This window comes from Hyla sarda, unplaced genomic scaffold (assembly GCF_029499605.1).
Source record: "Hyla sarda isolate aHylSar1 unplaced genomic scaffold, aHylSar1.hap1 scaffold_55, whole genome shotgun sequence".
Classification (NCBI taxonomy): domain Eukaryota; kingdom Metazoa; phylum Chordata; class Amphibia; order Anura; family Hylidae; genus Hyla; species Hyla sarda.
In genome coordinates this window covers 589,910-612,213 of record NW_026610561.1, presented here as the reverse complement: position 1 = coordinate 612,213, position 22,304 = coordinate 589,910, and the positions used below count along the sequence as shown (strand labels likewise).

The 22,304-nt window shown below is 55.7% G+C and overlaps 1 protein-coding gene across 2 annotated transcripts in view; it reads left to right on the top strand.

Annotated features, from left to right (window-relative positions):
• Positions 1-22,304, top strand: part of LOC130339677 (ephrin-A5b-like) — a gene marked incomplete at its 3' end in the record, with an annotated part of 80,159 nt that overhangs the window by 47,855 nt on the left and 10,000 nt on the right. The window contains 1 exon segment of one of the 2 annotated variants that reach the window (XM_056554064.1): positions 7,735-8,029. Coding sequence (XP_056410039.1) covers positions 7,917-8,029 — 113 coding nt within the window. The 5' untranslated portion in view covers positions 7,735-7,916. 2 annotated transcript variants of the gene reach the window in all.

The window sequence follows — 22,304 nt, the reverse complement described above, 5'->3', positions numbered from 1 at the left end:
TATTGTGGGGGTGCAGGGTCCTCTGTATTGTGGGGGTGCAGGGTGCTCTGTATTGTGGGATTGCTCTGTATTGTGGGGTGCAGGGTGCTCTGTATTGTGGGGGTGCAGGGTGCTCTGTATTGTGGGGGTGCTCTGTATTGTGGGGGTGCAGGGTGCTCTGTATTGTGGGGGTGCTCTGTATTGTGGGGGTGCAGGGTGCTCTGTATTGTGGGGGTGCTCTGTATTGTGGGGGTGCTCTGTATTGTGGGGGGTGAAGGGTGTTCTGTATTGTGGGGGTGCAGGGTGCTCTGTATTGTGGGGGTGCAGGGTGCTCTGTATTGTGGGGGTGCAGGGTGCTCTGTATTGTGGAGGTGCGGGGTCCTCTGTATTGTGGGGGTGCTCTGTATTGTGGGGGTGCAGGGTCCTCTGTATTGTGGGGTTGCTCTGTATTGTGGGGGAGCAGGGTGCTCTGTATTGTGGGGGTGCAGGGTGCTCTGTATTGTGGGGTTGCTCTGTATTGTGGGGTGCAGGGTGCTCTGTATTTTGGGGGTGCATGGTGCTCTGTATTGTGGGGGTGCTCTGTATTTTGGGGGTGCAGGGTGCTATGTATTGTGGGGTTTCTCTGTATTGTGGGGGTGCAGGGTGCTATGTATTGTGGGGGTGCTCTGTATTGTGGGGGTGCAGGGTGCTCTGTATTGTGGGGGTGCAGGGTGCTCTGTATTGTGGGGGGTGCAGGGTGCTCTGTATTGTGGGGTGCTCTGTATTGTGGGGGTGCAGGTTGCTCTGTATTGTGGGGGTGCAGGGTGCTCTGTATTGTGGGGTTGCTCTGTATTGTGGGGGTGCAGGGTGCTCTGTATTGTGGGGGTGCAGGGTGCTCTGTATTGTGGGGGTGCAGGGTGCTCTGTATTGTGGGGGTGCAGGGTGCTCTGTATTGTGGGGGTGCAGGGTACTCTGTATTGTGGGGGTGCAGGGTGCTCTGTATTTTGGGGGTGCTCCGTATTGTGGGGTGCAGGGTGCTCTGTATTGTGGGGGTGCAGGGTGCTCTGTATTTTGGGGGTGCAGGGTGCTCTGTATTTTGGGGGTGCAGGGTGCTCTGTATTGTGGGGGTGCAGGGTGCTATGTATTGTGGGGGTGCTCTGTATTGTGGGGGTGCTCTGTATTGTGGGGGTGCAGGGTGCTCTGTATTGTGGGGGTGCTCTGTATTGTGGGGGTGCAGGGTGCTCTGTATTGTGGGGGTGCAGGGTGCTTTGTATTGTGGGGGTGCAGGGTGCTCTGTATTGTGGGGGTGCAGGGTGCTCTGTATTGTGGGGGTGCTCTGTATTGTGGGGTGCAGGGTGCTCTGTATTGTGGGGGTGCAGGGTGCTCTGTATTGTGGGGGTGCTCTGTATTTTGGGGGTGCAAGGTGCTCTGTATTGTGGGGGTGCAGGGTGCTCTGTATTGTGGGGGTGCTCTGTGTTTTGGGGGGTGCAAGGTGCTCTGTATTGTGGGGGTGCTCTGTATTTTGGGGGTGCAGGGTGCTATGTATTGTGGGGTTTCTCTGTATTGTGGGGGTGCAGGGTGCTCTGTATTGTGGGGGTGCAGGGTGCTCTGTATTGTGGGGGTGCAGGGTCCTCTGTATTGTGGGGGTGCAGGGTGCTCTGTATTGTGGGGGTGCAGGGTGCTCTGTATTGTGGAGGTGCTCTGTATTTTGGGGGTGCTCTGTATTTTGGGGGTGCAGGGTGCTCTGTATTATGGGGTGCAGGGTGCTCTGTATTGTGGGTGTGCAGGGTGCTCTGTATTGTAGGGGTGCAGGGTGCTCTGTATTGTGGGGGTGCAGGGTGCTCTGTATTGTGGGGTTGCTCTGTATTGTGGGGGTGCAGGGTGCTCTGTATTGTGGGGGTGCAGGGTGCTATGTATTGTGGGGTTGCTCTGTATTGTGGGGGTGCAGGGTGCTATGTATTGTGGGGTTGCTCTGTATTGTGGGGGTGCTCTGTATTGTGGGGGTGCAGGGTGCTCTGTATTGTGGGGGTGCTCTGTATTGTGGGGGTGCAGGTTGCTCTGTATTGTGGGGGTGCTCTGTATTGTGGGGGTGCAGGGTGCTCTGTATTGTGGGGGTGCTCTGTATTTTGGGGGTGCTTTGTATTGTGGGGGTGCAGGGTGCTCTGTATTGTGGGGGTGCAGGGTGCTCTGTATTTTGGGGGTGCTCTGTATTGTGGGGGTGCAGAGTGCTCTGTATTGTGGGGGTGCAGGGTGCTCTGTATTGTGGGGTTGCTCTGTATTGTGGGGATGCAGGGTGCTCTGTATTTTGGGGGTGCTCTGTATTGTGGGGGTGCAGGGTCCTCTGTATTGGGGGGGTGCTCTGTATTGTGGGGGTGCAGGGTGCTCTGTATTTTGGGGGTGCTCTGTATTGTGGGGGTGCAGGGTGCTCTGTATTGTGGGGGTGCAGGGTGCTCTGTATTGTGGGGGTGCAGGGTGCTCTGTATTGTGGGGGTGCAGGGTCCTCTGTATTGGGGGGGGGTGCTCTGTATTGTGGGGGTGCAGGGTGCTCTGTATTGTGGGGGTGCAGGGTGCTCTGTATTTTGGGGGTGCTCTGTATTGTGGGGGTGCAGGGTGCTCTGTATTGTGGGGGTGCAGGGTGCTCTGTATTGTGGGGGTGCAGGGTGCTCTGTATTTTGGGGGGTGATCTGTATTGTGGGGGTGCAGGGTGCTCTGTATTGTGGGGTGCAGGGTGCTCTGTATTGTGGGGGTGCTCTGTATTGTGGGGGTGCAGGGTGCTCTGTATTGTGGGGGTGCTCTGTATTTTGGGGGTGCTCTGTATTGTGGGGGTGCAGGGTGCTCTGTATTGTGGGGGTGCAGGGTGCTCTGTAATGTGGGGGTGCTCTGTATTGTGGGGGTGCAGGGTGCTCTGTATTGTGGGGGTGCTCTGTATTTTGGGGGTGCTCTGTATTGTGGGGGTGCAGGGTGCTCTGTATTGTGGGGGTGCAGGGTGCTCTGTATTTTGGGGGTGCTCTGTATTGTGGGGGTGCAGGGTGCTCTATATTGTGGGGTGCAGGGTGCTCTGTATTGTGGGGGTGCAGGGTGCTCTGTATTTTGGGGGTGCTCTGTATTGTGGGGGTGCAGGGTCCTCTGTATTGGGGGGGGTGCTCTGTATTGTGGGGGTGCAGGGTGCTCTGTATTTTGGGGGGTGCTCTGTATTGTGGGGGTGCAGGGTGCTCTGTATTGTGGGGGTGCAGGGTGCTCTGTATGGTGGGGGTGCAGGGTCCTCTGTATTGGGGGGGGTGCTCTGTATTGTGGGGGTGCAGGGTGCTCTGTATTGTGGGGGTGCAGGGTGCCCTGTATTTTGGGGGGTGCTCTGTATTGTGGGGGTGCAGGGTGCTCTGTATTGTGGGGGTGCAGGGTGCTCTGTATTGTGGGGGTGCAGGGTGCTCTGTATTTTGGGATTGCTCTGTATTGTGGGGGTGCAGGGTGCTCTGTATTGTGGGGGTGCAGGGTGCTCTGTATTTTGGGGGTGCTCTGTATTGTGGGGGTGCAGGGTGCTCTGTATTGTGGGGGTGCAGGGTGCTCTGTATTTTGGGGGGTGATCTGTATTGTGGGGGTGCAGGGTGCTCTGTATTGTGGGGTGCAGGGTGCTCTGTATTGTGGGGGTGCTCTGTATTGTGGGGGTGCAGGGTGCTCTGTATTGTGGGGGTGCTCTGTATTGTGGGGGTGCTCTGTATTGTGGGGGTGCAGGGTGCTCTGTATTGTGGGGGTGCAGGGTGCTCTGTATTGTGGGGGTGCTCTGTATTGTGGGGGTGCAGGGTGCTCTGTATTGTGGGGGTGCTCTGTATTTTGGGGGTGCTCTGTATTGTGGGGGTGCAGGGTGCTCTGTATTGTGGGGGTGCAGGGTGCTCTGTATTTTGGGGGTGCTCTGTATTGTGGGGGTGCAGGGTGCTCTATATTGTGGGGTGCAGGGTGCTCTGTATTGTGGGGGTGCAGGGTGCTCTGTATTTTGGGGGTGCTCTGTATTGTGGGGGTGCAGGGTCCTCTGTATTGGGGGGGGTGCTCTGTATTGTGGGGGTGCAGGGTGCTCTGTATTTTGGGGGGTGCTCTGTATTGTGGGGGTGCAGGGTGCTCTGTATTGTGGGGGTGCAGGGTGCTCTGTATGGTGGGGGTGCAGGGTCCTCTGTATTGGGGGGGGTGCTCTGTATTGTGGGGGTGCAGGGTGCTCTGTATTGTGGGGGTGCAGGGTGCCCTGTATTTTGGGGGTGCTCTGTATTGTGGGGGTGCAGGGTGCTCTGTATTGTGGGGGTGCAGGGTGCTCTGTATTGTGGGGGTGCAGGGTGCTCTGTATTTTGGGATTGCTCTGTATTGTGGGGGTGCAGGGTGCTCTGTATTGTGGGGGTGCAGGGTGCTCTGTATTTTGGGGGTGCTCTGTATTGTGGGGGTGCTCTATATTGTGGGGGTGCAGGGTGTTCTGTATTGTGGGGGTGCAGGGTGCTCTGTATTGTGGGGGTGCTCTGTATTTTGGGGGTGCTCTGTATTGTGGGGGTGCAGGGTGCTCTGTATTGTGGGGGTGCTCTGTATTTTGGGGGGGTGCTCTGTATTGTGGGGGTGCAGGGTGCTCTGTATTGTGGGGGTGCAGGGTGCTCTGTATTGTGGGGGTGCAGAGTGCTCTGTATTGTGGGGTTGCTCTGTATTGTGGGGGTGCAGGGTGCTCTGTATTTTGGGGGTGCTCTGTATTGTGGGGGTGCAGGGTGCTCTGTATTGTGGGGGTGCAGGGTGCTCTGTATTGTGGGGGTGCAGGGTGCTCTGTATTTTGGGGGGTGATCTGTATTGTGGGGGTGCAGGGTGCTCTGTATTGTGGGGTGCAGGGTGCTCTGTATTGTGGGGGTGCTCTGTATTGTGGGGGTGCAGGGTGCTCTGTATTGTGGGGGTGCTCTGTATTTTGGGGGTGCTCTGTATTGTGGGGGTGCAGGGTGCTCTGTATTGTGGGGGTGCAGGGTGCTCTGTAATGTGGGGGTGCTCTGTAATGTGGGGGTGCAGGGTGCTCTGTATTGTGGGGGTGCTCTGTATTTTGGGGGTGCTCTGTATTGTGGGGGTGCAGGGTGCTCTGTATTGTGGGGGTGCAGGGTGCTCTGTATTTTGGGGGTGCTCTGTATTGTGGGGGTGCAGGGTGCTCTATATTGTGGGGTGCAGGGTGCTCTGTATTGTGGGGGTGCAGGGTGCTCTGTATTTTGGGGGTGCTCTGTATTGTGGGGGTGCAGGGTCCTCTGTATTGGGGGGGTGCTCTGTATTGTGGGGGTGCAGGGTGCTCTGTATTTTGGGGGGTGCTCTGTATTGTGGGGGTACAGGGTGCTCTGTATTGTGGGGGTGCAGGGTGCTCTGTATGGTGGGGGTGCAGGGTCCTCTGTATTGGGGCGGGTGCTCTGTATTGTGGGGGTGCAGGGTGCTCTGTATTGTGGGGGTGCAGGGTGCCCTGTATTTTGGGGGTGCTCTGTATTGTGGGGGTGCAGGGTGCTCTGTATTGTGGGGGTGCAGGGTGCTCTGTATTGTGGGGGTGCAGGGTGCTCTGTATTTTGGGATTGCTCTGTATTGTGGGGGTGCAGGGTGCTCTGTATTGTGGGGGTGCAGGGTGCTCTGTATTTTGGGGGTGCTCTGTATTGTGGGGGTGCAGGGTGCTCTGTATTGTGGGGGTGCAGGGTGCTCTGTATTTTGGGGGGTGATCTGTATTGTGGGGGTGCAGGGTGCTCTGTATTGTGGGGTGCAGGGTGCTCTGTATTGTGGGGGTGCTCTGTATTGTGGGGGTGCTCTGTATTTTGGGGGTGCTCTGTATTGTGGGGGTGCAGGGTGCTCTGTATTGTGAGGGTGCAGGGTGCTCTGTATTGTGGGGGTGCTCTGTATTGTGGGGGTGCAGGGTGCTCTGTATTGTGGGGGTGATCTGTATTTTGGGGGTGCTCTGTATTGTGGGGGTGCAGGGTGCTCTGTATTGTGGGGGTGCAGGGTGCTCTGTATTTTGGGGGTGCTCTGTATTGTGGGGGTGCAGGGTGCTCTATATTGTGGGGTGCAGGGTGCTCTGTATTGTGGGGGTGCAGGGTGCTCTGTATTTTGGGGGTGCTCTGTATTGTGGGGGTGCAGGGTCCTCTGTATTGGGGGGGTGCTCTGTATTGTGGGGGTGCAGGGTGCTCTGTATTTTGGGGGGTGCTCTGTATTGTGGGGGTGCAGGGTGCTCTGTATTGTGGGGGTGCAGGGTGCTCTGTATGGTGGGGGTGCAGGGTCCTCTGTATTGGGGGGGTGCTCTGTATTGTGGGAGTGCAGGGTGCTCTGTATTGTGGGGGTGCAGGGTGCCCTGTATTTTGGGGGTGCTCTGTATTGTGGGGGTGCAGGGTGCTCTGTATTGTGGGGGTGCAGGGTGCTCTGTATTGTGGGGGTGCAGGGTGCTCTGTATTTTGGGGGTGCTCTGTATTGTGGGGGTGCAGGGTCCTCTGTATTGGGGGGGTGCTCTGTATTGTGGGGGTGCAGGGTGCTCTGTATTTTGGGGGGTGCTCTGTATTGTGGGGGTGCAGGGTGCTCTGTATTGTGGGGGTGCAGGGTGCTCTGTATGGTGGGGGTGCAGGGTCCTCTGTATTGGGGGGGTGCTCTGTATTGTGGGGGTGCAGGGTGCTCTGTATTGTGGGGGTGCAGGGTGCCCTGTATTTTGGGGGTGCTCTGTATTGTGGGGGTGCAGGGTGCTCTGTATTGTGGGGGTGCAGGGTGCTCTGTATTGTGGGGGTGCAGGGTGCTCTGTATTGTGGGGGTGCAGGGTGCTCTGTATTTTGGGGGTGCTCTGTATTGTGGGGGTGCTCTATATTGTGGGGGTGCAGGGTGTTCTGTATTGTGGGGGTGCAGGGTGCTCTGTATTGTGGGGGTGCAGGTTGCTCTGTATTGTGGGGGTGCTCTGTATTTTGGGGGTGCTCTGTATTGTGGGGGTGCAGGGTGCTCTGTATTGTGGGGGTGCTCTGTATTTTGGGGGGTGCTCTGTATTGTGGGGGTGCAGGGTGCTCTGTATTGTGGGGGTGCAGGGTGCTCTGTATTGTGGGGGTGCAGAGTGCTCTGTATTGTGGGGGTGCAGGGTGCTCTGTATTGTGGGGTTGCTCTGTATTGTGGGGGTGCAGGGTGCTCTGTATTGTGGGGGTGCAGGGTGCTCTGTATTGTGGGGGTGCAGGGTCCTCTGTATTGGGGGGGTGCTCTGTATTGTGGGGGTGCAGGGTGCTCTGTATTGTGGGGGTGCAGGGTGCTCTGTATTTTGGGGGTGCTCTGTATTGTGGGGGTGCAGGGTGCTCTGTATTTTGGGGGGTGCTCTGTATTGTGGGGGTGCAGGGTGCTCTGTATTGTGGGGGTGCAGGGTGCTCTGTATTGTGGGGGTGCAGGGTGCTCTGTATTGTGGGGGTGCAGGGTGCTCTGTATTTTGGGAGTGCTCTGTATTGTGGGGGTGCAGGGTGCTCTGTATTTTGGGGGTGCTCTGTATTGTGGGGGTGCTCTGTATTGTGGGGGTGCAGGGTGCTCTGTATTTTGGGGGTGCTCTGTATTGTGGGGGTGCAGGGTGCTCTGTATTGTGGGGGTGCAGGGTGCTCTGTATTGTGGGGGTGCAGGGTGCTCTGTATTGTGGGGGTGCAGGGTGCTCTGTATTTTGGGGGTGCTCTGTATTGTGGGGGTGCAGGGTGCTCTGTATTGTGGGGATGCAGGGTGCTCTGTATTTTGGGGGTGCTCTGTATTGTGGGGGTGCAGGGTGCTCTGTATTGTGGGGGTGCAGGGATTTACACTTTTCTCTCTGGTCCGGGCAGTAAAGGGTTACTGAACTTACTTTGTCTGATACTTTGTAGCAGGGAAGCTGCGGGCGGCGGCGCTTATTGGCTGGAGCGGCGCCTCTGTGGGCGGGGCCTGGGCACCTTTGGTAGATCCGAGTCCTCCCCTAGCAGAGCAGAGAGCGGCGGCCGAGAGACATGAGGGGCCCCGGGCAGGTCCGGCTCCTGCTGTGGGTGTGCGCGGTGCTGGAGCAGCTGAGCCCGGCCGGAGGACTAAAGCATGCGGTGTACTGGAACTCCTCCAACCCCAGGTGAGACCCCCAGCCCTGTACTCTGCAGCCCCCCATACTACAGAGAGGACCCCCCCAGCCCTGTACTCTGCACCCCCCCATACTAGAGAGAGGACCCCCCAGCCCTGCACTCTGCACCCCCCCCCCATACTACAGAGAGGACCCCCAGCCCTGTACTCTGCACCCCCCCCCCCATACTACAGAGAGGACCCCCCCCAGCCCTGTACTCTGCACCCCCCATACTACAGAGAGGACCCTCCCAGCCCTGTACTCTGCACCCCCCATACTAGAGAGGACCCCCCCCAGCCCTGTACTCTGCACCCCCCCCCATATACTACAGAGAGGACCCCCCAGCCCTGTACTCTGCACCCCCCATACTACAGAGAGGACCCCCCCCAGCCCTGTACTCTGCAGCCCCCCATACTAGAGAGGACCCCCCCAGCCCTGTACTCTGCACCCCCCATACTACAGAGAGGACCCCCCCCCCCAGACCTGTACTCTGCACCCCACCATATACTACAGAGAGGACCCCCCCCAGACCTGTACTCTGCACCCCACCATATACTACAGAGAGGACCCCCCAGCCCTGTACTCTGCACCCCCCATACTAGAGAGGACCCCCCCCAGCCCTGTACTCTGCACCCCCCATACTAGAGAGGACCCCCCCAGCCCTGTACTCTGCACCCCCCATACTAGAGAGGACCCCCCCCCAGACCTGTACTCTGCAGCCCCCCATACTACAGAGGACCCCCCCAGCCCTGTTCTCTGCACCCCACCATATACTACAGAGAGGACCCCCCCAGCCCTGTACTCTGCACCCCACCATATACTACAGAGAGGACCCCCCCAGCCCTGTACTCTGCACCCCACCATATACTACAGAGAGGACCCCCCAGCCCTGTACTCTGCACCCCCCATACTAGAGAGGACCCCCCCCAGCCCTGTACTCTGCACCCCCCATACTAGAGAGGACCCCCCCAGCCCTGTACTCTGCACCCCCCATACTAGAGAGGACCCCCCCCAGCCCTGTACTCTGCACCCCCCATACTAGAGAGGACCCCCCCCAGCCCTGTACTCTGCAGCCCCCCATACTACAGAGAGGACCCCCCCCAGCCCTGTACTCTGCACCCCCCCATATACTACAGAGAGGACCCCCCCCAGCCCTGTACTCTGCACCCCCCCATATACTACAGAGAGGACCCCCACATCCCTGTACTCTGCACCCCCCCCATATACTACAGAGAGGACCCCCACATCCCTGTACTCTGCACCCCCCCCATATACTACAGAGGACCCCCCAGCCCTGTACTCTACAGCCCCCCATACTACAGAGAGGACCCCCCCCAGCCCTGTACTCTGCAGCCCCCCATACTACAGAGAGAACCCCCCAGCCCTGTACTCTACACCCCCCCCATATACTACAGAGAGGACCCCGCAGCCCTGTACTCTGCTCCCCCCCATACTACAGAGAGGACCCCCCCCAGCCCTGTACTCTGCAGCCCCCCATACTACAGAGAGGACCCCCCAGCCCCCTGTACTCTGCACCCCCCATACTACAGAGAGGACCCCCCAGCCCCCTGTATTCTGCACCCCCCATACTACAGAGAGGACCCCCAGCCCTGTACTCTGCACCCCCCCATACTACAGAGAGGACCCCCCCAGCCCTGTACTCAGCACCCCACCATATACTACAGAGAGGACCCCCCCAGCCCTGTACTCAGCACCCCACCATATACTACAGAGAGGACCCCCAACACTACTGCCCTGTATCCCACTACTCTGCAGACAGGACCCCCCAACACTAGTGCCCTGTACCCCACTACTCTGCAGACAGGACCCCCCCAACACTAGTGCCCTGTACCCCACTACTCTGCAGACAGGACCCTCCACCACTAGTGCCCTGTACCTCACTACTCTGCAGACAGGACCCCCCAACACTAGTGCCCTGTACCCCACTACTCTGCAGACAGGACCCCCCAACACTAGTGCCCTGTACCCCACTACTCTGCAGACAGGACCCTCCACCACTAGTGCCCTGTACCCCACTACTCTGCAGACAGGACCCTCCACCACTAGTGCCCTGTACCTCACTACTCTGCAGACAGGACCCCCCAACACTAGTGCCCTGTACCCCACTACTCTGCAGACAGGACCCCCCAACACTAGTGCCCTGTACCCCACTACTCTGCAGACAGGACCCTCCACCACTAGTGCCCTGTACCCCACTACTCTGCAGACAGGACCCCCCAACACTAGTGCCCTGTACCCCACTACTCTGCAGACAGGACCCCCCCCCCCAACACTAGTGCCCTGTACCCCACTACTCTGCAGACAGGTCCCCCCCCCCAACACTAGTGCCCTGTACCTCACTACTCTGCAGACAGGTCCCCCCAACACTAGTGCCCTGTACCCCACTACTCTGCAGACAGGACCCCCCAACACTAGTGCCCTGTACCCCACTACTCTGCAGACAGGACCCTCCACCACTAGTGCCCTGTACCCCACTACTCTGCAGACAGGTCCCCCCCAAACACTAGTGCCCTGTACCCCACTACTCTGCAGACAGGACCCTCCACCACTAGTGCCCTGTACCCCACTACTCTGAAGACAGGGCCCCCAACACTAGTGCCCTGTACCCCAGTACTCTGCAGACAGGACCCCCCAACACTAGTGCCCTGTACCCCACTACTCTGCAGACAGGACCCCCCCCCAACACTAGTGCCCTGTACCCCACTACTCTGCAGACAGGACCCCCCAACACTAGTGCCCTGTACCCCACTACTCTGCAGACAGGACCCCCCAACACTAGTGCCCTGTACCCCACTACTCTGCAGACAGGACCCCCCAACACTAGTGCCCTGTACCCCACTACTCTGCAGACAGGACCCCCCAACACTAGTGCCCTGTACCCCACTACTCTGCAGACAGGACCCCCCAACACTAGTGCCCTGTACCCCACTACTCTGCAGACAGGACCCCCCAACGCTAGTGCCCTGTACCCCACTACTCTGCAGACAGGACCCTCCACCACTAGTGCCCTGTACCCCACTACTCTGCAGACAGGTCCCCCCCAAACACTAGTGCCCTGTACCCCACTACTCTGCAGACAGGACCCCCCCCCAACACTAGTGCCCTGTACCCCACTACTCTGAAGACAGGGCCCCCAACACTAGTGCCCTGTACCCCACTACTCTGCAGACAGGACCCTCCACCACTAGTGCCCTGTACCCCACTACTCTGCAGACAGGACCCCCCAACACTAGTGCCCTGTACCCCACTACTCTGCAGACAGGACCCCCCAACACTAGTGCCCTGTACCTCACTACTCTGCAGACAGGACCCTCCAACACTAGTGCCCTGTACCCCACTACTCTGCAGACAGGACCCCCCAACACTAGTGCCCTGTACCTCACTACTCTGCAGACAGGACCCTCCACCACTAGTGCCCTGTACCCCACTACTCTGCAGACAGGACCCCCCCCCCCAACACTAGTGCCCTGTACCCCACTACTCTGAAGACAGGGCCCCCAACACTAGTGCCCTGTACCCCACTACTCTGCAGACAGGACCCTCCACCACTAGTGCCCTGTACCCCAGTACTCTGCAGACAGGACCCCCCAACACTAGTGCCCTGTACCCCACTACTCTGCAGACAGGACCCCCCCCCCAACACTAGTGCCCTGTACCCCACTACTCTGCAGACAGGACCCCCAACACTAGTGCCCTGTACCCCACTACTCTGCAGACAGGACCCCCAACACTAGTGCCCTGTACCCCACTACTCTGCAGCCAGGACCCCAAACACTAGTGCCCTGTACCCCACTACTCTGCAGACAGGACCCCCAACACTAGTGCCCTGTACCCCACTACTCTGCAGACAGGACCCCCCAACACTAGTGCCCTGTACCCCACTACTCTGCAGACAGGACCCCCCAACACTAGTGCCCTGTACCCCACTACTCTGCAGACAGGTCCCCCCCCAACACTAGTGCCCTGTACCCCACTACTCTGCAGACAGGTCCCCCCCCCAACACTAGTGCCCTGTACCTCACTACTCTGCAGACAGGACCCCCCAACACTAGTGCCCTGTACCCCACTACTCTGCAGACAGGACCCCCCAACACTAGTGCCCTGTACCCCACTACTCTGCAGACAGGACCCCCCAACACTAGTGCCCTGTACCCCACTACTCTGCAGACAGGACCCCCCCCAACACTAGTGCCCTGTACCTCACTACTCTGCAGACAGGACCCCCCAACACTAGTGCCCTGTACCCCACTACTCTGCAGACAGGACCCCCCAACACTAGTGCCCTGTACCCCACTACTCTGCAGACAGGACCCCCCAACACTAGTGCCCTGTACCCCACTACTCTGCAGACAGGACCCCCCCAAACACTAGTGCCCTGTACCCCACTACTCTGCAGACAGGACCCCCCCAAACACTAGTGCCCTGTACCCCACTACTCTGCAGACAGGACCCCCCAACACTAGTGCCCTGTACCCCACTACTCTGCAGACAGGGCCCCCTAACACTTGTGCCCTGTACCTCAGTCCTGAGGTGTCCCCCCCCCCCACCTTCCTAATGTCTGCGACCCTCTTGCACCCTATGCAGTATTGTAGCCCCCCCTCTACCTTAGCAGCCCCCCCCCCCTGCTGTGTATCTGCTGACGCTGCCCCTCCTGCTGCCCCTTTCTTACAGGGCTTAGGTTTTAATGAAAACCAGAGAGGAGGGGCGGGGATGTCCCCGGCACTGGGAATTACTGGTAGTGGTGGGGGGGACAATATTAATCCCCTTTCCCCCATTGTCTGCAGTGCAGGACTCCCCTATAATAGTCAGGGAGCCCCCAGGAGTTTGTGCCCTCTCTCCCGCTCCCCTCTGCTGCAGGAAGGGTTTGTTATTTTGGGCAGCGGCCCCTCTGCTTATGTTGGACCTGGCTGTGTGGCTGTGTTTTCCCATCTTGCCGGCTGCAGTGTGGATGGATGGCGCTGTTTATATTGGCAGCGCTCTTACCCCCCCCCCCGCACATCTCGGCACTGACTCTCACAAGCTTTTTTTTTTTTCTTCCTTGTTCACCAACTTTGGCTTGTATGAGGGACAAGCCTAGCTGGGAGCTGTGGTGACCCATGGCTGCTCTGGGAGGGGACAGGCTGTGCTGGGAGCTGTGGTGACCCATAGCTGCTTCGGGAGAGGACGGGCCGAGCTGGGAGCTGTGGTGACCCATGGCTGCTCCGTTAGAGGATGGGCCGTGCTGGGAGCTGTGGTGACCCATGGCTGCTCCGTTAGAGGATGGGCCGTGCTGGGAGCTGTGGTGACCCATGGCTGCTCCGGGAGAAGATGGGCCATGCTGGGAGCTGTGGTGACCCATGGCTGCTCTGGGAGAGGAGGGGCCATGCTGGGAGCTGTGGTGACCCATGGCTTCTCTGGGAGGGGATGGGCCGTGCTGGGAGCTGTGGTGACCCATGGCTGCTCTGGGAGGGGACGGGCCGTGCTGGGAGCTGTGGGGACCCATGGCTGCTCTGGGAGGGGACAGGCCGTGCTTGGAGCTGTGGTGACCCATAGCTGCTTCGGGAGAGGACGGGCCGAGCTGGGAGCTGTGGTGACCCATGGCTGCTCCGGGAGAGGAGGGGCCATGCTGGGAGCTGTGGTGACCCATGACTGCTCCGTTAGAGGACGGGCCGAGCTGGGAGCTGTGGTGACCCATGGCTGCTCCGTTAGAGGACGGGCCGAGCTGGGAGCTGTGGTGACCCATGGCTGCTCCGTTAGAGGACGGGCTGTGCTGGGAGCTGTGGTGACCCATGGCTGCTCCGTTAGAGGACGGGCTGTGCTGGGAGCTGTGGTGACCCATGGCTGCTCCGTTAGAGGACGGGCCGAGCTGGGAGCTGTGGTGACCCATGGCTGCTCCGTTAGAGGACGGGCCGAGCTGGGAGCTGTGGTGACCCATGGCTGCTTCGGGAGAGGACGGGCCGTGCTGGGAGCTGTGGTGGCCAATGGCTGCTCTGGGAGAGGATGCTCTGGTCTTGGTCCCCTACACGTCATCTGGTTGTGGCTCCTGTGTTTCACATGCTGGGGCCCGGAGTTGTCTGCTCTCCGTTTAGTAGAATGTCTGGGTCAGCGGGAGATAACCAATATGGCTGCAGTTACAGGTCCCCAAGTTGTTGGCCTCCTGAATGGTAACCTGGTTCAGGAGGCATCGTCCAGGGGTTGCTGGCTTGGTTCGGGGGTGGGGTACAACCTGCCTGTGTGCTGCAGGGGGGACACCACTGCCTCCACAGTTAACTCTTGCCTTGTGGGATTTAGTGTCAGATTTGGGAGTTATACTCCAGGAAACTTTGCTCATCCTTGTTCTTCCATCCGTTCACCGGCCCCAGTTTATTTATTTTTTGTAGTCCAGTGAAGTTGATTGTTTCCGCCCATTAATCTGATCTGACCAATGAGAACTTCACTCAGATCAGCTGTCACCTTAAGGTTGTGTTCACGCCTACATTATCCTGCGCAGATTCCAGTGTAAACTAAATGATTGAACAGCAATTGGAATCCGCAGCATTAGATGTGTGTGAATACGCTCTAAAGGGGCTTTAGGTTTTATAGATTTTTCATTGTTGGTTTATCCTCTGATCGGCAGGGCGTGAATGGATCTTCAGTAATCCGACACTTCACCATGATGGGGCCATCTGCTTCCAGCCCGGGCCATTGTGCACAGGCTCATCCTGAGGATAGGGCAACAGTGGGGAATCCGAGAAAAACCTTTTTAAGGGACAAAAGAAAACTGAACAGTGAAAGTGTTTGGGGAATTGATGGGACTGAGACATTGACAGGGGTTCTGCTATAGTCCTTGTCTGTATGACATATGACCGCTCTAGTCCTGGTCTGTGTGACCGCCGTAGTCTTGGTCTATATGACGTGTGTGTGTGTGTGACTGCTCTAGTCCTGGTCTGTATGATGGTATGATGTGTGACCGCTCTAGTCCTGGTCTGTGTGACCGCCGTAGTCTTGGTCTATATGACGTGTGTGTGTGTGTGACTGCTCTAGTCCTGGTCTGTATGATGGTATGATGTGTGACCGCTCTAGTCCTGGTCTGTGTGACCGCTCTAGTCCTGGTCTGTGTGACCGCTCTAGTCTTGGTCTGTATGGTGTGTGTGTGACTGCTCTAGTCTTGGTCTGTATGACGTGTGTGACCGCTCTAGTCCTGGTCTGTATGATGTGTGACTGCTCTAGTATTGGTCTGTGTGACCGCTCTAGTCCTGGTCTGTATGACGTGTGTGTGTGTGTGTGTGACTGCTCTAGTCCTGGTCTGTATGATGGTATGATGTGTGACTGCTCTAGTATTGGTCTGTGTGACCGCTCTAGTCCTGGTCTGTATGACGTGTGTGTGTGTGACTGCTCTAGTCCTGGTCTGTATGATGGTAAGATTTGTGACCGCTCTAGTCCTGGTCTGTATGACGTGTGTGTGTGTGTGACTGCTCTAGTCCTGGTCTGTATGACGTGTGTGTGTGTGTGACTGCTCTAGTCCTGGTCTGTATGATGGTAAGATTTGTGACCGCTCTAGTCCTGGTCTGTATGACGTGTGTGTGTGTGTGTGTGTGTGTGACTGCTCTAGTCCTGGTCTGTATGACGTGTGTGTGTGTGTGACCGCTCTAGTCCTGGTCTGTATGATGTGTGACTGCTCTAGTCCTGGTCTGTATGATGTGTGTGTGTGTGTGTGAGACCGCTCTAGTATTGGTCTGTGTGACCGCTCTAGTCCTGGTCTGTATGACGTGTGTGTGTGTGTGTGACTGCTCTAGTCCTGGTTTGTATGATGGTAAGATTTGTGACCGCTCTAGTCCTGGTCTGTATGATGTGTGACTGCTCTAGTCCTGGTCTGTATGATGTGTGTGTGTGTGTGTGTGTGTGTGTGTGAGACCGCTCTAGTATTGGTCTGTGTGACCGCTCTAGTCCTGGTCTGTATGACGTGTGTGTGTGTGTGTGTGTGTGTGACTGCTCTAGTCCTGGTCTGTATGATGTGTGACCGCTCTAGTCCTGGTCTGTATAACCGCTCTAGTCTTGGTCTGTATGGTGTGTGTGTGACTGCTCTAGTTTTGGTCTGTATGACGTGTGTGACTGCTCTAGTCCTGGTCTGTATAATGGTATGATGTGTGACTGCTCTAGTATTGGTCTGTGTGACCGCTCTAGTCCTGGTCTGTATGACGTGTGTGTGTGTGTGTGAGACCGCTCTAGTCTTGGTCTGTATGGTGTGTATGTGTGACCGCTCTAGTCCTGGTCTGTATGACGTGTGTGTGTGTGTGTGTGTGACCGCTCTAGTCCTGGTCTGTATGACGTGTGTGTGTGTGACTGCTCTAGTCCTGGTCTGTATGGTGTGTGTGTGTGACTGCTCTAGTCCTGGTCTGTATGATGTGTGTGTGTGTGACCGCTCTAGTCCTGGTCTGTATGACGTGTGTGTGTGTGTGTGACTGCTCTAGTACTGGTCTGTATGATGGTATGATGTGTGACCGCTCTAGTCCTGGTCTGTATGACGTGTGTGTGTGTGACTGCTCTAGTCCTGGTCTGTATGATGTGTGTATGTGTGTGTGTGACCGCTCTAGTATTGGTCTGTGTGACGTGTGTGTGACCGCTCTAGTCCTGGTCTGTATGATGTGTGTGACCGCTCTAGTATTGGTCTGTGTGACGTGTGTGTGTGTGTGTGTCTGCTCTAGTCTTGGTCTGTATGACGCGCGCGTGTGCGTGTGTGTGTGTGTGTGTGTGTGTGTGTGTGTGTGTGTGTGTGTGTGTGTGTGACTGCTCTAGTCCTCGTCTGTATGATGTGTGTGACCGCTCTAGTATTGGTCTGTGTGACGTGTGTGTGACCGCTCTAGTCCTGGTCTGTATGACGTGTGTGTGACTGCTCTAGTCTTGGTCTGTATGATGCGTGTGTGCGACTGCTCTAGTCCTGGTCAGTATGATGTGTGTGACCGCTCTAGTGTTGGTCTGTGTGACGTGTGTGTGTGTGTGTGTGACCGCTCTAGTCCTGGTCTGTATGACTGCTCTAGTCTTGGTCTGTATGGTGTGTGTGTGTGACCGCTCTAGTCTTGGTCTGTATGACGCGCGCGCGTGTGTGTGTGTGTGTGTGTGTGTGTGTGTGTGTGTGTGACTGCTCTAGTCCTCGTCTGTATGATGTGTGTGACCGCTCTAGTATTGGTCTGTGTGACGTGTGTGTGACTGCTCTAGTCTTGGTCTGTATGATGCGTGTGTGCGACTGCTCTAGTCCTGGTCTGTATGACGTGTGTGTGACTGCTCTAGTCTTGGTCTGTATGATGCGTGTGTGCGACTGCTCTAGTCCTGGTCAGTATGATGTGTGTGACCGCTCTAGTGTTGGTCTGTGTGACGTGTGTGTGTGTGTGTGTGACCGCTCTAGTCCTGGTCTGTATGACTGCTCTAGTCTTGGTCTGTATGGTGTGTGTGTGTGTGTGTGTGTGTGACCGCTCTAGTCTTGGTCTGTATGACGCGTGTGTGTGTGTGACTGCTACAGTCCTGGTCAGTATGATGTGTGTGACCGCTCTAGTGTTGGTCTGTGTGACGTGTGTGTGTGTGTGTGTGTGTGTGTGTGACCGCTCTAGTCCTGGTCTGTATGACTGCTCTAGTCTTGGTCTGTATGGTGTGTGTGTGTGTGTGTGTGACCGCTCTAGTCTTGGTCTGTATGACGCGTGTGTGTGTGTGTGTGACTGCTCTAGTCCTGGTCAGTATGATGTGTGTGACCGCTCTAGTGTTGGTCTGTGTGACGTGTGTGTGTGTGTGTGTGACCGCTCTAGTCCTGGTCTGTATGACTGCTCTAGTCTTGGTCTGTATGGTGTGTGTGTGTGACCGCTCTAGTCTTGGTCTGTATGACGCGTGTGTGTGTGTGTGTGTGTGACTGCTACAGTCCTGGTCCGTGAGACATGTGTGTCCTCTATATTCGTTATCTGTGAGATGTCCGGTCATGTGTGGCTTGTTACAGTCGTGGTGTGAGGTGTCCCGTAACGTGTGGTGGCTTTAGTCTGTCTGGAGATCTAATGGTCCAGCATAGATTTGTGGTTTAGCTGACATTTGTGTCATTTAATACAAGCCTGTTTAGTGCTGTGCAGAGTCATGTGATCCTGGAGATCCCCGGTAAATGTATATAGCACCTCCCAGTATAACACGTCCATTAGGATCTGAATAGTCAGGAGGCAGAAGGGATTGTGGATCGGTGTCACCAGCTTTGGTGCAGATGACTGTGACAGCCGGTGCAAGGAGAGGGAGCAGCAGGACAACCCCCGAGGAGGAGACATTCTGCAGGTGGAGGCCACAGACGCTCATCCTTCCTGACTGATTCTTCTCTAATTTAGGAGGTGTCTTTGCCACTTCTGGTAGCCTGAGCTCATACCTGCAGTCAATTCAGGATGATCAGGTAGTCCAACTCCTCCAGGAAGGATCATCTATACGTGATCAGGTAGTCCTACTCCTCCAGGAAGGATCATCTATACGTGATCAGGTAGTCCTACTCCTCCAGGAAGGATCATCCATTTGTGATCAGATAGTCCTCCTCCTCCAGGAAGGATCATCTATACGTGATCAGGTAGTCCTACTCCTCCAGGAAGGATCATCCATTTGTGATCAGATAGTCCTCCTCCTCCAGGAAGGATCATCCATACGTGATCAGGTAGTCCAACTCCTCCAGGAAGGATCATCCATTTGTGATCAGATAGTCCTCCTCCTCCAGGAAGGATCATCCATACGTGATCAGGTAGTCCAACTCCTCCAGGAAGGATCATCCATACGTGATCAGGTAGTCCAACTCCTCCAGGAAGGATCATCTATACATGATCAGGTAGTCCAACTCCTCCAGGAAGGATCATCTATACTTGATCAGGTAGTCCAACTCCTCCAGGAAGGATCATCTATACATGATCAGGTAGTCCAACTCCTCCAGGAAGGATCATCTATACATGATCAGGTAGTCAAACTCCTCCAGGAAGGATCATCTATACATGATCAGGTAGTCCAACTCCTCCAGGAAGGATCATCTATACATGATCAGGTAGTCCAACTCCTCCAGGAAGGATCATCCATACGTGATCAGGTAGTCCAACTCCTCCAGGAAGGATCATCTATACGTGATCAGGTAGTCCAACTCCTCCAGGAAGGATCATCTATACGTGATCAGGTAGTCCAACTCCTCCAGGAAGGATCATCTATACGTGATCAGGTAGTCCAACTCCTCCAGGAAGGATCATCCATTTGTGATCAGGTAGTCCAACTCCTCCAGGAAGGATCATCTATACGTGATCAGGTAGTCCAACTCCTCCAGGAAGGATCATCCATTTGTGATCAGGTAGTCCAACTCCTTCAGGAAGGATCATCTATACGTGATCAGGTAGTCCAACTCCTCCAGGAAGGATCATCTATACGTGATCAGGTAGTCCAACTCCTCCAGGAAGGATCATCTATACGTGATCAGGTAGTCCAACTCCTCCAGGAAGGATCATCTATACGTGATCAGGTAGTCCAACTCCTCCAGGAAGGATCATCAATATGTGCAGTTACGAGAAGGTTTGCTTTGTTTCCAAGCACATGGAGCAGATACCAGGACAGGGACCGTTACAGTTTTCTTGTCTGATGAAAACAGGTTAATGCTCGGCATGTGACATATAGTAAAGTGTTTGGGGATACCATGGTGAATGTTCTGCATGACCGGATTGGCGATGGTTCAGTGATGATCAGGGAAGGCAGATCCTGACTGCTGTTCGGTACCAGGATGAGATCCTTGGAGCCATTGTCAGACCTGTATTCTGGTGCAGTGGGTTCCTCCTGTGGATGGACAGTGCCATCTGGCCTTGTGGCCACAGTATGTAGGTGGTTCCTGTAAAAGAAGGTGTTGATTCCATTGACTGACCCTAAAGTTCCCCAGCCCAGGGGATGTCGTGGCTTCTGTGTGTACAATGCCACCAAGTAGGACCAGAAGCTCACCACAGCTCTGATCTAGGGTTAGGACCAGATGCCCAGGACACTATCCAATGTCCCATCAGGAGTGTGCCCACATGTTGTCGGGAGTATATACAGGCGTGTGGGGCCACACTTCATGAAGAGTCACGTGTGAGGATTGTATAGAGCCGTAGTCACATGATCTGTAGGGATTATATAGGGCTGTTGTGACATGTGTGAGGATTATATAGGGCTGTGGTCACATGATGTGTGAGGATTATATAGGATTGTGGTCACATGATGTGTGGGGATTATATAGGATTGTGGTCACATGATGTGTGAGGATTGTATAGAGCCGTAGTCACGTGTGAGGATTGTATAGAGCTGTGGTCACATGATCTGTAGGGATTATATAGGGCTGGTGTGAGGATTGTATAGGGCTGTGGTCACATGATGTGTAAGGATTATATAGGATTGTGGTCACATGATGTGTGAGGATTGTATAGGGCTGTGGTCACATGATGTGTGAGGATTGTATAGGGCTGTGGTCACATGATGTGTGAGGATTATATAGGATTGTGGTCACATGATGTGTGATGATTATATAGGATTGTGGTCACATGATGTGTGAGGATTGTATAGGGCTGTGGTCACATGATGTGTGAGGATTATATAGGATTGTGGTCACATGATGTGTGGGGATTGTATAGGGCTGTGGTCACATGATGTGTGAGGATTGTATAGGGCTGTGGTCACATGATGTGTGGGGATTGTATAGGATTGTGGTCACATGATGTGTTGGGATTATATAGGGCTGTGGTCACATGATGTGTGGGGATTGTATAGGATTGTGGTCACATGATGTGTGAGAATTGTATAGGGCTGTGGTCATATGACGAGCCTTTGACCTTCTATAACATAATTCACATTTTCTCTCAATGTCTCACTTTTACCCTTCCCCCGGTGTTCTATAAGAATGCGGTTTTCGTCTTCCCAGTGATTCCCTTCCCCCACGTTCCACTCCCTTCCCCAGAGTCTGGTTTGGCCAGATCTGATTATAATGGTCGGAGACTGTTCGGGGGAGACACATTTTTCTTCCTTTCTCCTCTTTGTGGTGGAGATTTGTAGTTTCCGCTCCCCTGAGTCCTCGGCCGTGGAGGTAACGTTGTGGAGTACAGATCCTTCTCTATTTTGTGGTGGATCTCGGACGGCGTGGATCCTGGTGCTCACGCCCTTCGCCCTCATGTCTGCAACTTCAAAGAAACAATTATAGAAAACTTTACATGAATGGATGTGCAGGATAAACATCACACGTGGGGCGGCCATCTCCTCCCGTGCGTCTCTGTATCCACCGCTGGTCCTCTCCTCAGCGAGGACAACAGTGCCATTGTCTCCTCATTCCCCAGGTCATGGTGTCTGCTCACCTGTCCACACCTGCCGGGCGCGTGTAGCATGGCGTGGCATTGTGCCATGGGTGCGGCAGACCTTGGCGCTGAGAAAATGTTTAGAAATGGTCATAATAGACCTGGGGAAAGTTTTATATCCTGATGGCGGCTCCATGGGTGATGGATGGTCATGTCATACTGGGTTATCTCCCCACCCGACCCTCACCCAACCGGAGTGGTGTGTGAGTTGTTGGTGAAGGTTTAGGGCAGTGTTTCTCATCCACGGTGCCTCCAACTGTTGCAACACTACAACTCCCAGCATGTCCGGACAGTCTTTGGCGATTTGGGCATACTGGGAGTTTTAGTGCTACAACAGTTGGAGTCACCCTGGTTGGGAAACAATGGTTTAGGGCATTGTCTTTGAGGGTTCTATAAGAGGGTTCCCCCCCGTCTTCTGCCATCTTTGTACAGACGTGTCATGTAAATGGCGATCTGCCACTTTAATAGTCACCTAGATCTGCACAACCTCTCTAGTCTGCAGGGCATGCTGGGGTTTGTAGTGCGGGGGGGGGGGGGGGGTGTTACACACCTCGTCATGTTTCTGCTGAACTCTTACACATTCCTCTTTTGCACACAAGTTCCCTGTACAAATATTGACTCTCTGTCCACGCCCGTGAGCGTGGTGTGCGACACTGTGCACGCTACGTTCATCACGCTTCAGGTGTGCAGTGTGTGCAGGCGGGGGGGGGGGGGGCTGACACTGCATGCTATGTTGACCACGATTCAGGTGGGGGGGGGCGAACACTGTGCATGCTATGTTCACCACGATTCAGGTGGGAGGGGGGGGGGGGGGCGAACACTGCATGCTTATGATCACCACGCTTCAGGTGGGGTGGGGGAGCGCTGACATTGTGCATGCTATGATCACCACACTTCAAGTGCAGGGGGGAGGGAGCTGACACGCTACGTTCCCCACGCTTCAGGTGTACGTGGGG